Below are 15577 nucleotides of genomic sequence, written 5' to 3' on the forward strand. Positions count from 1 at the left end.
TTTCAGACTCTGTGCTAGAAAGTCAATAGTCTTGCAAGCCAGAATTAGCAGAGATATAAGAAGTGATTTTGACATTCTAGAAACTCCCTCTCTATTCAGAGCAATACTTGGAAATCTGAATATAGAGTTTCATAGTCCTACTCTAGGAAGGATATAATATAGGTCCTATGAAAGTCCCTGCCAGACAGAAAAGGGAAGGAAAGAGCTTTTTCTCAGCTGGAACTTGACAGGGAAACAGAAGAACTGGAGGAAGTATCCTTAATCACTCTTCTGCAATCCACACCCTAGAGAGATTGAGACAGCAGCTGAAAGCAGGAAGTCCTGTACTGCAGTTTCTGTCAGAGAATCTAGTAGTTACCCTGTGACTGCATAACATAGGCATAGCAAAACAGAAATGGTATATTTAGAGACAGCAGTCTGGAACCGGTGACTCTTAGCCTCCCCGAGTTCTTGTGAGACATGGAGGGGATCCAGGAGTTCTACCATGTTCTAGTGTGGGATTTGAAACAGGGCAGTAGAGCAAACCCTCCTGTGTGGCTCAGGGGAGTGGAGACTAGTTTGGCCTTCTGGAAAGCCACTGGCACCTCTGGTTAAATGAAGTGCACCCTCTGAGAAACATTACACAGGTCCATAAAGATCCAGTGCAAGGAACTTAATCAATTCTTAGATGTATTTGTGGTGGTGATAAGTTGGAGGCAATCTGAGTGTCCACAACTCAGGGAGTAGGTGGGTGAAATTAGATAGATACACCAGGTGGAGTACAATCCAGAGGTATGTACAGCATGCATCTACAGCATGGTGCCCTGTGAGATAAGGAAACATAAATGATCTTTAAAGCACCACACGATTCACATAACCTGAATTCAGGGTAGGGAGAGTAGATTCTGGGAAGATGGTTGTGGTGCCAGCAGCATCATTTTCCAATCTCTCCAAATCCCCAAATAAAAACAGCACAACTAAAGTCCAAAACCAGAAGTCCAGGTGATAAGGTGTCCCCATGAACCCTGTTATGGTCTGAGTGTGTCCCTCAAAATTCACATGTTGGAACTTAATCACCAGTGTAACAGTATTAACAGATGGGATCTTTAGAAGATGATTAAACTTTAAAGGAGAGTGCTCAAGGTGATTTGGATCTTTATATAACATAATTATACTAAAAGGCTTGAGGAAGTGAGTTTATCCTCTTCTGCTTTCGCTCCATGTGAAGACACAGTACCAAGGTGGCATCTTGGAAGCAGAGGCTAAGCCCTTACCAGACACTGAACCTGCCTGTGCCTTGATCTTGAACTTCTCAGCCTCCAGAACTGTGAGGAAATAAATTTATGTTCTTTATAAATTACCCATTCTCAGGTATTTTGTTATAGCAGTCCAAATGGACTAAGAAAATTCCCAATACAAATGATGGTGGGAACGAACCATTAACACAAGACCTTAATGATACCAGTGTTTACAAAGGAGGAAGAAGAAATAAGGGTTGTCGATGGGTCCAAGAGCAATTAACAACAATTCACTGGAAAGCAGAAGGTCAACCTGAGAACAGTAGCTAAAACTAGGCAGTCTGGTCCTCCTTCAGTCCTGGGTGAGTACAAGGGGCCCACAGTAAGACTCTCCAGGGCCACCTTCCACCACTGGAGATGGAATCAAAATGGAGACAGATGGAGGAAAAGAGAAGTTCCAGATCCCTGGGGGAGAGGGGAAGAGCTTGGCGACCCCACAGAGTAAGTTGCCCTGTTTGTAAACACTACATAAAAAACTACAGATGAGGAAGCTCGGTGGAGCAAGAAATATTTTCCCAGCCTTTGTTTCATGGGAAGAGTTCAGAAAAACTAATTTCACATAAAAATCAGCCACAGAAAAGCATCAAGGTCAAATCACATATATTATCACGTAGAAATAAAAAGAACCGAAGAAGTAGAACAACTTCCCTACAGGGAATACATATACAAAGTATATACAAGAACCCTTTCAACAGATGTACTCAAGCTTATCGGAATGACTGCTTACTGGGGAGGGAGAGGCATATGGGTGGGGAGTGAAGATAAAGAAGAAGAAGTAAATAAATAGGGAATAGATAGCCTGTGTCTTCCACTATAGCCTGTGTCTTCCACTATAATAAGTCATAGGTTGGGGAGGGAAGAGATGGCTGATGAACTCAATTCTCAGCTCTCAGAGTATTTTAGAAGGTAGAGATAGTTAAAAACATGATCTAGCTTTCTAAGGGGCCACCAAGAAAAAAGGTGACCCCAGAATCCAGGTTTAAGGGTGAATAACCTTAGCCAACAACTAATTGATAGGAATTACTGAAACTCAGAGATCCCAGAAAGAGTTATGTCATTTGGGGGGGGGGGAAGACTGGTGGAGGAAAGGGGATCCCTTCAGACCCCTGCTGTGCTGGAGATCAGATCATCATTCCACCAGCCGTGGACCATCAGCAGTGGATATACTAAATATAGAAGGCAAGGCCCAGAGACAAGCCACTGGGGGCCTTACTTAGGACCCTCTCAAGGCCATGAGCTTTCCCTGCACCCAGACACCAATTTCGGAAGGAGAATTATGTTGGAGAGACCCATCACAAAGGGAGAGGCAGGACTTTGAGCCTAAAATGATTGAATATTTGCTAGATAATCACAGTTAAACTAAAAGAGACTGTTAAACCAGAAGAGACAGGATTATCTCTAAATGGAAATTTTAAGAATTTTTTTTGTTTAGTCATTAACAGGAAAGAGAGGACCAGAGTCAGATGAGATTATTTATAAAAACAAGTAAATAAGATGTTCCATCTGTTATATTTCCTTCTAGCAATAATTAAAAAGTTTGAAGTAGATAAAGATACAAATATAGACCAATTTCTCAACTTGGGCACAATTGACGTTTTGGGTCAGATAATTCTAGGACATTTAGTAGCATCTCTTCCCTCTACCCACCAGATGCCAAAAGCACCTCCCAGTTGTGACAGCCAAAAATATCTCCAGATGTTGTTAAATAGTCCCTGAGGGCACAAGCACCCTGTTGAGAACCACTTATGTGGATATAGAACAAAAATCTCTTTAAAAAATTGATATTGTAGAACAATCATACTGTAGTATATGACATAATTTATATAAGAAATGTGGCTTTCACAATAGTTTACATAAAAATTATAATTTTGCAAACGAGATCTATAGGAGCATGAATTATATCTGCTTTTTTCCCCTACTATATCCTCATATCTTGAACATGTCTGGAACTTAGATTCTCGATAAATCCTGTTGAATAAATCATTAATTAAAATCCCATAACTAGCATTTATGGGATGCTGACATTATGCCAACCACTGTGCTAAGTGCCTTATAAGCACTAGTTCATTCAGTCCTCATAATAATCCTTTGAGGTAGATGCTTTCATTCTCCTCAAAGTGGAAAATTAGGCTAAGAGACATTGAGTTACTCACCAAGGTCTCACAGCTAGTAAGTGGCAGAGCTGGGATAATTGTTGACCATATGCACAAGGCTTGTACTCATTAGACTATAAGCAGCCTGTTCTCCCCAAGTACAGCCCAGATCCTTGTCCCATTTCCAGAGCCTTACATGCAAGATGTCCTGGGGGACTATACGGGCAAAGTGTGGATTCACATAACAAGCTCTTGGTCTTAGAGTTTGCTGTGCTCATGATGATTAAGACAGAAAATGCCTACTGAGGCTTCTCAGCAGAAGGCTATTCTGGATGAGCTGAGATCAGGGCTTCCCATCATTGGCCAGTTTTAAAGCTGACCACCAATCAGGAAGCAATGCCCAAAGAAGCCAGATGCAGAGGGTGCATGTGCAAACAGATAGTATGCCCAGATTTTCTGTTTGGATAGACCCAACCCCAGAACTGTGAGATTAAGTTTACTATCCTGTTGAAAGCAGGTGCTAAAGCCAAACAAATCAGTTTCCAATCATGCCTCTGCCACTTATGGGCTGATCCTGAACAAGTAAATCTCTCTCAGTGGTACAATGTACTCACCTGAGTATCGCACAAAGTTATTGGCCATATTAAGTGAAATAGCGCCAGGGGAACAATGGATCCTGTGACTACAGTGGCTGCTGCTGCAAAGTAGTATACAAACCCAGCCTGGCCCTGGCCTAAGCCACAAAGTCCAAAGGTCAGTGGCAGAAGCAAACAGAGTTGTAATCAGGAAACCAAGGCAGAAGCCCAGCATGCAGGCTGGGGACCTTGATGGAGACTTAAGGAGGGATGTACTGAGCCTACCCACAGGTCCCACAGTTCCTCTGGGACTAAGCACCTGAGGCCACCCAACTAACTGCAGCGTCCCCTATTGGGTCTCTGTGGAACAGGACATGGCCCTTTGAAGGAGCAGCCCGTTCCCATGGTTACACACTGCAACAGGTAAAGATAAGAAGGCAAGAAATGCAGAAGGGCAGATGAACACTGGCCTAGCAAACAAGTCCATTCCCCCTATGCCAGCACGTAACAATTGCAACCCCACCGACCCCACTGAGTTGGGACCAGCAGTACCCAACTTCTCTGTTCCTGCTCTGAGCACAAATCCTGGTGTGTCCTTCCTAACACCTCCCCTAATCATCTTCCTGGATTCCATACGGATACTCTCAAACACCACCAACAACTTCACGTTCACTGTGAAAATATTTACTCCACCGGCATTAATCGGCTAAGTATACTTTCAGAAGACACTCTGCTGTGATAGACCCATAAATCTACATGTTAGCAAACCCTCAAAGCAGACCTGGGATTCCATTCCCAGCCCCTTTTCCATCTCCATCCCACTCCCTGAAATCATTAACTCAAAATTGAACCTGAGTAACCAAACGAGCTCTTTTTATTTCTCTGTTAGGGCTTCAACCTGAAAAGAAAGAAATGCAGGCAGGCCAGCCACAACGTTTCTCTTTTTATGGGTCTCAATTTATCTGACGTGCATATTTCTTAAAGCCTTCACCACAGCTACGCCTCACCGGCTGACAACTCCTCCATTACCACTTAGCTATTTCTCATTCATTTTTGTGACTTTCCTTTCTTATTGCCATACTTTCTAGACGATATCATTAAGGAGGCTAGAATTATTAAGCTCTTCATTCTCAATAGTTTCTCAAAGCATCCCAAAGCCTCAGAGATTGTGATGAATGAGCTCAAATGCCTTCATTTTTTTATAACTCCAGATGAAATTTAACCACAGCTAACTGCTGAGACAAGGATTTCACCAGACAAGCTTCTTGGTTCCAGATATATTTCTGCAAAAGAGGCGACACCCATGCCCACGAATGTCTGCTCCAAGCTAACGTGCCAGGGTTCTAATCACTAATGCTGCTGTCCATGAGGGAAAGTGGCACCACACAACAAAATGACTTCTGAAAATGGCTACACAAAGATCTTGCGTAACACCTCAGCTGGATGGACACATTTATGGTATGATAATTTGTTTAATGTCAACCAGTCTCACTGACTAGACTGACAGCTTCACTAGAGCAAAAGTCAGGTTATTTTTCTCTCTAAGGACAGGAATGCCCAGTACCATTCACCTGTTTTCTGGCAAGGAAACTGTAACCTTTTTTTGGGAAACCACATGCTCTCAGTTTATGCAGTTCCAATAAGGTAGTTTCTACCTAGCTGACTCCAGACATGGTCACATGACCCTGGCATAGCCAATCAGACTCCTCATCCCTCTGGCCACAGTGATTGTTTCAGGAATGGGCATGGGACCAAACCAGACCCAACAAGGCTGAGTACTGGGACTAATACTGGGGCTGCTGAAAGAAAAGTATGCTCTCTCTTCTGCTGCATTGGAACCTAGGAGAATGCAGGCATTCAATTTAGGGCTGATGAACTGCTTGAGAATAAAAACAACATGGAAAACAACAGAGCTAAGAGATGAAAAGAGGCTAGTTGCTGAAGAGCTTAAGCTCCCTGATCTAGCAAAGCTTGAGGCTGAACCTACCTCTGGGTGTTTCAGTCATATGACATAAAAATTTCTCTTTGGGGGCATATCAGTTTGAATTTTTTCTGCTACTTGAAAGTAAATGTAAGTTTCATGAGGGTAGAGAAGTCATCAGTTTTGTTTACCACCATATGCCCTGTGCTTAGCACACAACAGAAGCTTCGTACTAATAATCAATAAATTAATTATTTAAATGTCTTTACTTGCTTCCTAGTATTTAGGTAACTCAACAATCCCAAAAGCTGACAATTCCCTGTTTTACTCTACTTATCACGTAAGCACTCTGCAGATTGTACAGAGACCCAGATGACATCTTCAGGAATTCTATAGGAGGGTGGCACCAGCCTCCGGAGGCGCAGACACTTGCCCCAGTTAGGAATAAGGCATGACAGCTAAAACAGCTGTATCCACAGCCCAGAGATCTAAAAAAAAAAAAGACTCCAGGGGAAAGGAACTGCTCTCCTGGAGCACTGTGTAACCTAGAGCTACTTGACCTTCAGGGTCTCTATTTCCTCATCTGAGAGGGGGCAACTGGTCTGCACTGTATCACAGATAAGAGCATGGGTTCTGAAGCCAGATTACTTGAGTTTGAATCCTACCTCTCCCACTTACTAACAGTAACCATGGGCAAATGGCTTCACTTCTCTGTCCCTCCTCATCTATGAAATGGGGCTAATGCTAGTTGCAAGTGCCCAGTGATGTTATAATGTTCAAATAAATCAACATATGAGATGTGGTTAGAAAAGTGCCCAGCGTACTGCAAGCCCTGTGTATCTAATTGGCCGTATCATTACCCATTCCAGAAAGTTGTGTGAGAAGTAAAGGAAATACTGGATGTTCAGTGCTTATTTGGCACAATGCCAGCACAAAGTAAATGTTCAATAAATTGTTTGATAAAGTACAATAAGTCAGTGTATTCCCACAAGTGAGGCCAACCACCCCACAGACACTGGCCAGTGTACAATTGAGGATCAACACAAGATCAGGTGTCTTGTGCCCCAGAATGCCATTGATCCAAGCAGTGCCTTTGTTCACCTTCAGACAGATACAGCCCCGTTCAGGGTTCAGGGCTTAGAAGCAGAGCAGGCACCAGAACTACAGACAGCAGAAGGGAAAGAGTTAAGACCTTGGAAACACCATTCCAATCTATCTCTTTCTAAAGCAAAAATAATTTCATTCTTCGTTGTAATCTCTTTTTGAGACTATGTGGTCAGTGCTCACTTTTTTAAAAAAAGAAGGAAAATATTCCTTTATTTCTTAGTTGTAACAGCATAAGCAAGAACTTAAGAAGAAAGTGGGTCAACTGACCTACTTTTTTCTCCTTTAGAAAGTTTTGCATTTGGGATCAGAGTTGGTGGAAAATTTCCATTCCAAATTCTGCCCAAGGGAGGAAAATTAACAATCACACTTGACATGATGGATCATGACATGCTAACCAACCTTCCTAATGGCCCCTGCGTTACATCTAATGACTTTTTAAAAGTATTTCAAGATGGGTATCATACCCATAATAAAAGAAAATTCAGACTTGTAGTTCTTTGGGGAAGGCTAAATCAGTGTCATCTTCCTTTTGTGCACAGGTCTTTTCCTTCTGAGTGACAGCAGTGTCATAATTTGGTATGCCTTAAGGAGAGGACCCACCATTGTACATACTTCATTGGTTCTTGATGTGACCTCCAAAGCCTACCATGTTTATTCCATGTTTATTCCATATATCAAATGGAAGCATTTGTTGCATGGCAGATATGTTCTAAACATTTTTAAAATGTTGACATATTTTAAATCTTTATAATACCACTATATAGTAGTAGGTATTATTATTTTCTCCACCTCTGGTTTCTTCAGCAATTCCTTTCCAAACATGGATGGTAGTCCCTGAATCCACACTGCTGATGTCCCAGTCCCCCATCCTAGCTGCCACCTCTCAACGAAGTGCCAAGCCTAATCATAGTTTCCTCTTCTCCCACTGGTTCTGAAAGCCAAGGACAGGAGCCTGGGCTAACTCATTCTTTCCATCTTGGCCCTAGAAACTCTAGCTCCTGGGAGTATCCCAAAGACCAAAAAGGGTATTCCCAGATTTTCCTTCAAGCCAGGTCAGGAGACCAGTATCAGCTCTGCTTTGCAAGGTCATGAAATGAGGAGGGGTGAGATTTAAAATAAATAACTCAGGCAGAACTGAATATACACTAAGGGACTGTAAATCCAGAGAGAACACTGTTTGGTTCTAACTTCCATCCCTGGATGGCAGTATATTCAAAGAGACAACCAGAATGGAAAAGGTAAAACCAAGAGCCAGAAACTCTGTGTCTCATCTCAACTCCTGTGCTTACTGCTGGGCAAAGGGGGACCAATTTCTCAAGCTCCCAGGGCCTCCTGAGGGTCACCTGTAAGGGGCTAACCATGACCAATTCAAGGAGAAACTGGCAGCACCAGGAGATGTGGAATTGTATAGCAGTATAATGTCAAAAGATCGTCAATGGTCAGCACTGGTCAGCCTGTTCAGCCCTTCCTTTTCTGTGCAGTACAGAAATGAGGTGACCTCCCAGTGAATATAGTCCTAAGGGCCAAGCCTTTATGCCATTTACACTCAGCTTTTGCCTCCTTGGCACAATCCTTTCCACCACAGTGGGTGGATCAGTGGGTCAGCCAGTGGGTCAGTCCCTCATCCACAGGGCTCCCAGAAGGGCCACCCAGAAGGGGATCATCATTGCTTACACCTCGGCTCCTGGGCCAAGAATGCCAACAGTAACAGAGAAATAAGCAGGGTAAGGCCCAACAGTCATAGGGTGAATAACATCCTTATCCTCAGCCCATCGACCCCCAAGCACCCATTCTGTGGCCAGCCCCACATCCTGGCCAACCTTTCCAATGTTCATGACCACCTGAGGAAACTGACGGTTTGGCAGGAGCAGGGACAGCAGTCCTGGAACAATGTCAAGGGCACCTGCTCTCAGAACCACACTGCATCACAGAGCCCAGGGGCAGAAAACTTAAAGGCCCTCCATTCTCCCATCTAGGAAGTTCGCTCTCTATCAAGACTGCCCAAGAGCATGCTGTAGCCATCAAAAAGGTCTTTCCTCTCTTGAAGTGAAATGTGTCTCTTTAGAACCCCCTCCTAGACACTAGTTCCCTTTAACAGTCCGCCTTTCTCAAAAAAGGGCTCCAGAGATTGAGGGCGTGGCTCTTTCCTCTCCATTCCATCCCACAGTTTCTCCTTTCCAAGACAAACATCTCCCAAGTCATCATTAAAATGATGCCTGTGACTTCTACTTCCTTCCTTTCCCTCAAATACCTTTGGATGTGCTATAGTATAATCCAAACAGCAATGTGGACAAAGAGTCTGAAGATATGGGGTCCATTTTAGAAACTAGCAACTCAGTGACCTTCAGTGTTCCTCTCTTTTTTTTTTTTTTTTGATTTGGAGTCTCACTCTGTCGCCCAGACTGGAGTGCAGTGGCCGCTCCCGGCCACCGCAGCCTCGACCTGCTGGGGCTCTGGCAATCCTTCCACCTCAGCCTTCCAAGTAGCTGGGCTTACAGGCGCGCACTACCATGCCTGGATAATTTTTTGATTTATTGTAGAGATGAGGTCTCACCAAGTTGCCCAGGCGGGTCTCGAACCCGCGGGCTCAGGCAATCCACTCACCTCAGCCTCCCAAAGTGCGGGATTACAGGCTGAGCCACCGAGCCCGGCTGTGTTCCTCTCTTAATAAGTTCTGAGGTCACAGTGTGGACAGCTAGGAAGTGGTGCCCATCCAACTTTGGAGCTCTCACGTCACACAGGAAAGCCACCCCTAACTGCAGGACTCCATGCAGACTGCACTGTTTATATGGATGGAGGGGTCTCCTCCCTGGTGGGACTCCCACTTAGTGCTTGTCAGAATAGACATGCCAATAACATCCTACCAGGTACAGCCGGCCTCCCAAGCCCAGGTGAGGCCATGCTTGAGATCCATTTCCAGCACCCGAGCAGGGTCTCACAAAAATAATGTACCCATGCCAGCTACATTATCCACAACATAGCCCCATTCTGTGTCAAGCCTAAGCAGCAAGACAGCCAATGGGTTGTCACTCAAACAATAAACCATGGACTACACTGTGACTATGTGTCAGAAGTAAAGTTCAGAAAAAGAAATAGGTTCTGACTGAACCAATATTTAGACAGAGGGCATTCTTAATAATTTTAGATAAATGTCCAAGTCCAAAAATAGATTTTTTTCCCAAAGCCAAGCTTATATGGTACTATTCTCAGGAATAGTTTTATATAACTACAAGTCTTTCTTATAACTCATGGAACATAACAATGAACAAAGGAGAAACAAAGACTTACTTTATTATCATTCTTTTTAACAGAAGAGGCTTTATCTAGAATGCTGTGGTCCCAGAGGGAAGCCAGTTCCCCTTCCCTTCCTCCTGGGTGCTCTGAGTCCATTTCCCCAAACTCTGTTTCCCAGAGGAGCTGGGGTCTCTGGTATCTGACCCCAAGCCCCAAGAGACATCAGCACACACACTGACATGGGTTTTTGTGGCAGAAAAAGCACTTCTGTTGGCTTGATATTCATACATAGCCTGTGAAGTAGATGTTACGATGCCAATTTCCCAGATGGGGAATTTAAAAGACACATCCAAGGTCACAGAGCCACTAAGTTCTAGAATGCACCCACCCCCTATCTTCAGACTGTTTGTCTACTTGCTGTTTGGATCACACCACAGCACATTCAAATGTGCATGAGGAAAGGGAAAGAAATAATCATGGTAGTCATTTTTAACCTATATCTAAAATCTAGCTAAATTAACTAGGACTGTTTTACGCTGCGGGGGGGGGGATATTTATATTGGGATTGTGATATATTACATTATTGGTTTAAATTCTTCTTCCTTCCCTGTCTTCATGCCCTTTAACATAGAGTTTTGGAGTTCCTCATATGAAAAAGACAGAATATAATTCCCCACCCCTCAACTCTGTGACATATTGTGGTCAATGGCATGAGGCAGAAGTGGCAATGTGCTCTAGTCTAGTCTAAGCTGTCTCTTAGTCTTAGCTAAGTCTCTGTCTCTAGTCTAGTCTAAGACTAGAGCTCAAGAGCCTTGCATGCTGCCAATTGCGCTCTGGTGCCTGTCCTGCTGCCATGAAAAGAGCATGCCTGAGCTAGCCCACTGATCCTAGGGGGAGCATGAGAGATACATGGAGCAGGGCTGCCCCAGCTGAGACACCCAGACAAGCCCAGCAGAGGGCACAGACCCCTGCTGACCCACAGCAAAAACTCCCTGAAAATTAGACTTCTACAGGGCTGTCTCTGCAAGGATTGGAACAGGGTGAGTCCTACCTCCTCCATCAGGGAATTCCTACATAGGGAGAGAAGTTGGACCACACCAGGTGTTCCAGACCTTGGAATTTTAATACCGAGTAAAGTTACAAGAAAGGTCTTAGGAACCAACATAATTCTGCTAACTTTTTGCTTTCCCAAGCCAGGGTGATATATAAAAATAACCACAGCTTACTATCACCAACAATTCATAAAAGATGGGACATTTTAACACTAAAACTGAGGAAAGGATATAATCTTAGACTATGACACAGCTCTTCTTAAGCAAAGATACTTGGCCACCCTCCATATGTGAGCCTTTTTCTTTCATTCTGTCACAGATCAATGAAAACTCTGTCCCTAAATAGCTCCAGTTCATGTACTAGCAACTTTTTGGCACACTTTATGGTAGAACTGTGAGAAGAACATAAAATTAGTACATCAATTGTGAGGTTTAAATCTTGCATCTGTTTGTTCTATGACAATATAAAAGTTACCTTTGTTTTTTAAATCAAAGTAGAAGGTAAAGCTAAAAATAAATTTGAGAACCTTTGCTGTGCCTTCTCTGTAGGCTACCAAAAGTATTCAGGGCTCTCAGAGCATGCCAAGCCCTCACCTACACACAACCTTAGAGTTGTACTCTGCAGCTACCTAAGATGTCAGTGCTGTGCTTCTGTGACTTTCATAGCATACAAATAAAAAGGAAAGTGGCAATTCAAATAGAAGCTCTATCAGGGGCTACCAGAACACAACTGGGACAGAAGTGAGAGGCAGGGAATCCCCAGGTCCAGCTCCAAGGACACATGGCTCAGTCACTCATGAGTCTGTCTCCTCTCTGAGCCATAAGGAGCCACTCCATCCTTCTGCTGGATGTGTGGAGACCTGGGAGAAGGAAGAGGACTAAAAGTAGATGATGGTTATAATAGACTCATTATCATTCAAAACTGTGCACTGCAACCATGGATACCAGGCTGGCTCTGACTAACAAAACGTGATCAACAATGACACGTGTCAGTTCCATGCAGAAGCTTTAGGGACCAGAGTACAGGTCACCAGATCTCTCTTTTCCCTCTGTCATGAGACCATCAGAGCTTCCAATAGAGGCAGCTCCTTCAGGCTGAGGCCCAGATTAAAGCCTACAACCAACTCCCAACAGGTATGTATCGTGGGTAAGAAATAAACCTTAATTGGTGGGAATCACTGAGACCTTGGATGCTTTTGTTACCAAGGCATACCCAAATCCAAACTGGTCTACATAATGAGGATGCCATTGATTGAGCTGGAGATCTCAATAACAGTGGCAACAGAGGAAGATGGTGTGTTTGTCTTGGAATTATTTCTGTACCTGATCCATGGACAAGTGGGAGGCAGGGGTGAGGGTTAATTACAAAAATGTCTTAGACATAGAGTCTGGCCCTGCCGAGCACAGAGCCAACTGGGAAGACTGGCCTAGCCCTCCCATGTGTGGCTCTGGGTTTTCTGATTGTTCCCACCCCAGAGGAGACTCACACATCTACCAGGATCCAGTGCAGAGATGCAAGGGCTGTTCTTTGGAACCGGAAAGTCTGGGATCTAATCCCAACTCAAACACTTAGTTTCCAGCTGAATCTATTCCTCCCATGGATACTTACTGAGCCAGGCATGGGGGAAAATAGACAAGGTCCTTAGCTCACATTCAAATAAAAGAATAGAAAATAAGACAAATGCCAATTGAGTGCTCTTAAGGAAATAAACAGGAAGAATTGGGAAAAATTGGGGAAGGCTGCTGTAGATAAGGGGTTCGGGAAACGCCCCTCTGAGGAGGAGATATTTGAGATGAAAAATGAGAATGGTCAGTCATGCAGAGGGCTGCACAAAGACAGCAAAAGTGAGCAGAACAATAGCAAGTGCAAAGGGCCGGAGATGGAAAAGAGATGGTTTGTTTGAGGCACAGAAAAAAGGCTGAAGCTTTGGGAGCAAGGTGGGCAAGGAAGGACTTTCAGGGAACCTCCCAGCTCTAATATTCTGTTTGGGTAACTCCAACCTCTTCATCCAGCCACTTGTCATCTAATCAGTGAGTATTTACTCAGAGCCTACAGCATGCCAGGTTGTGGTCAGTATCCGGGGAGACAAGCTAGGGCAACAAGATGCGGGTCCTGCCCACCAGGAGCTTGTGGGCCTCTGAGAGCTAATTTATGACTACAGAGAAGATGCCTCTGAGGTGCCTTGATGGCCAAAGAGGCTGCACGGTGAGAGCAGCGGGCAGATCGAGGATTGCCTGTCCAGTTTCCCTGGGGCCTCCAGTCTCTGGCTTGGAGATGTTGAGAGCAGAAGGGAGACAGCATAGTCTAAAGTCCTCTGCCCCCAGATTATAATCATTTTTCAGGAATCCCTCCCCAACCCAAGAGAGGCAGAGACATGAGAATCAGCTGGCCCAGGACCCAGACAGTGTCCTACCATGGAACCAGGGTGCAATGGACTTGGTGTTCCTCTCGAAGCCAGCTCGGCGAGGCAGTTGCTCCTCCTTAAACCAACGTACAATGACATCTCTGGAGACTGGACGCAGTGGGCGCTCCCAAGACCTGCTGAGAAGAGAGGGAGGGAGAGTGGAAGACACGGGGAGGGAGGACAGGGGCAGGGGGAGAGGAATGAAAGTGAAAAGGAGGGGAAGCGGAGGGGAGAGAAAAGGAGGGGAGGAAGGGAGGGAGAAGGACTGAGAGGAAGGAGGAGGAGGAAGTGGGAAGAAGAGAAGGGAAGGGGAGCAGACCACTGAGAGAATGAATAACATGGTGCCCCCATTCATGAAATGAGCCCAGGATGAAATGAGCCCAGGTAGTTGAAGGCGCTTTGTAGATTATAATATATCAGCTGGTATTATCCATTTAAAAGAAAACTGCTATCACTTGCTTCAAGAAAAGCCACACAGGTGGGAGTGGAAAGAGGCTAGGAAGGGATGTTTGAGGGAAAGAAAAGTCATATTTTCCCTCAAGCATGAAAAAGGCATAAATATCAGCCTTGACGGAACAGGAGCAAATTTATTAATAACTGAGTGCCTCCCATGCCCTTCACTCCCCATGAAAGAAGATTCTCCGTTTTGCTGCTTCCATATCTCCCCCTCCTGTCCTCTAGGGGGATGCCTGCTTTTACCACTAGTTCCTGCGCTTTTGTGAGGCAGAATCAGGACAGTGAACAGAGAGAGAAATCAGAGAACCTCCATTTGCTCTGGAAATGGCTGGGAGTCCTCACTCAGGAAATAAAAAGGATCAGAAGGAAAGAAACAGAACTCCACATTGGCTGGCTAAGGGCAGGGATGGGTGAGGGACTGAAGGCACTAAGAGTGGGATGAAGAAAGTAAGAAGATGAATTGGATACTTTTTAATATTTCCTCAAAAGTGAGCCAAGATTTTCACTGCTTTTGTGTCTGAACTGTGATTCCTGAATGCATACGTAGTCTGGGCCACATGAGAACCCTGTTGTCTTTGGGCTACACTCAAATAAAGCACGGCACAAGTATGACAGCACAAGACACATAACAGGCACCCAACAGTTATGTGTTGAATTAAGATATAGTGACACCACACTGCGTTAATTCATGGCATGAAAATTCAGCATCTGAAGACCGAGACCTCAGCCCGCCTTGAACAACCGCAACCTCTTTGCCATTTCCAACTGAGTGACAGGAACTTGAAATCTTATTTTGTCATTGCTATCCTCCTAATAGGACTGGCATTTAGAATTCCCCATTGCTGTCCTGGTTTTTTTTTTCTTATAAAATAAGGAACAGCTGTCCCCTCATGCAGTCTGTATTTGCTCTGTCCAACTCTTTGACTGTGCTCAGCACTTCTTTGCAAGCCCCAGAATGAAGCCACTTAGCTTTTTTTTACTTGCCCTAAAATGAATACACTTACACATGCGCACGCGCGCACACACGCACGCGCACACACACACACACACAAGTGAACACTGTTGATTTTAGAAAAGATGTTGGAAGAAAGCCAGAGTATGAGGTTACATTACACGACTTAAAGCTGTCATCTGTCAAGTCTGGCTCCAAACCCTGCCTTCCCCCTCTCTGCCTCTCTGGGCTTTCCTTTACCCCCTACAGCCCTACAATTGGGCTCACTGCCCCCCAAATCCTCCCTTGGGGATCGCTCCCTTCCTTCTCAGTAACCTCAGATACCTTTCCTCTCTATGAACCAGCCCGAGCAGCCCTGCCCCACCCAGCCTCTTCCTCTATATTTGCATTCCTCAAAAAATAACTGCTCAGGGGGAAAAATCCTCTAGTTTCTAGGACTCATCCTCCTTAGAAGGCAATAGGAGGTTATAAATAACAGAAGAAAAAAAAAAAAAAAAACCTCACT

The 15577-nt window shown here is 44.5% G+C and overlaps 1 protein-coding gene across 1 annotated transcript in view; it reads right to left on the reverse strand.

Annotated features, from left to right (window-relative positions):
* Window positions 1–15577, reverse strand: part of SH2D4B (SH2 domain containing 4B) — a 90753-nt gene that overhangs the window by 9761 nt on the left and 65415 nt on the right. Inside the window, exon 7 of the mRNA XM_008049890.1 lies at window positions 13674–13798. Coding sequence (XP_008048081.1) covers window positions 13674–13798 — 125 coding nt within the window. The remainder of the gene's footprint in view (window positions 1–13673; window positions 13799–15577) is intronic.

This window comes from Carlito syrichta, unplaced genomic scaffold, assembly GCF_000164805.1.
Source record: "Carlito syrichta isolate Samal-C Ts95f unplaced genomic scaffold, Tarsius_syrichta-2.0.1 Scaffold56974, whole genome shotgun sequence".
Lineage (NCBI taxonomy): Eukaryota > Metazoa > Chordata > Mammalia > Primates > Tarsiidae > Carlito > Carlito syrichta.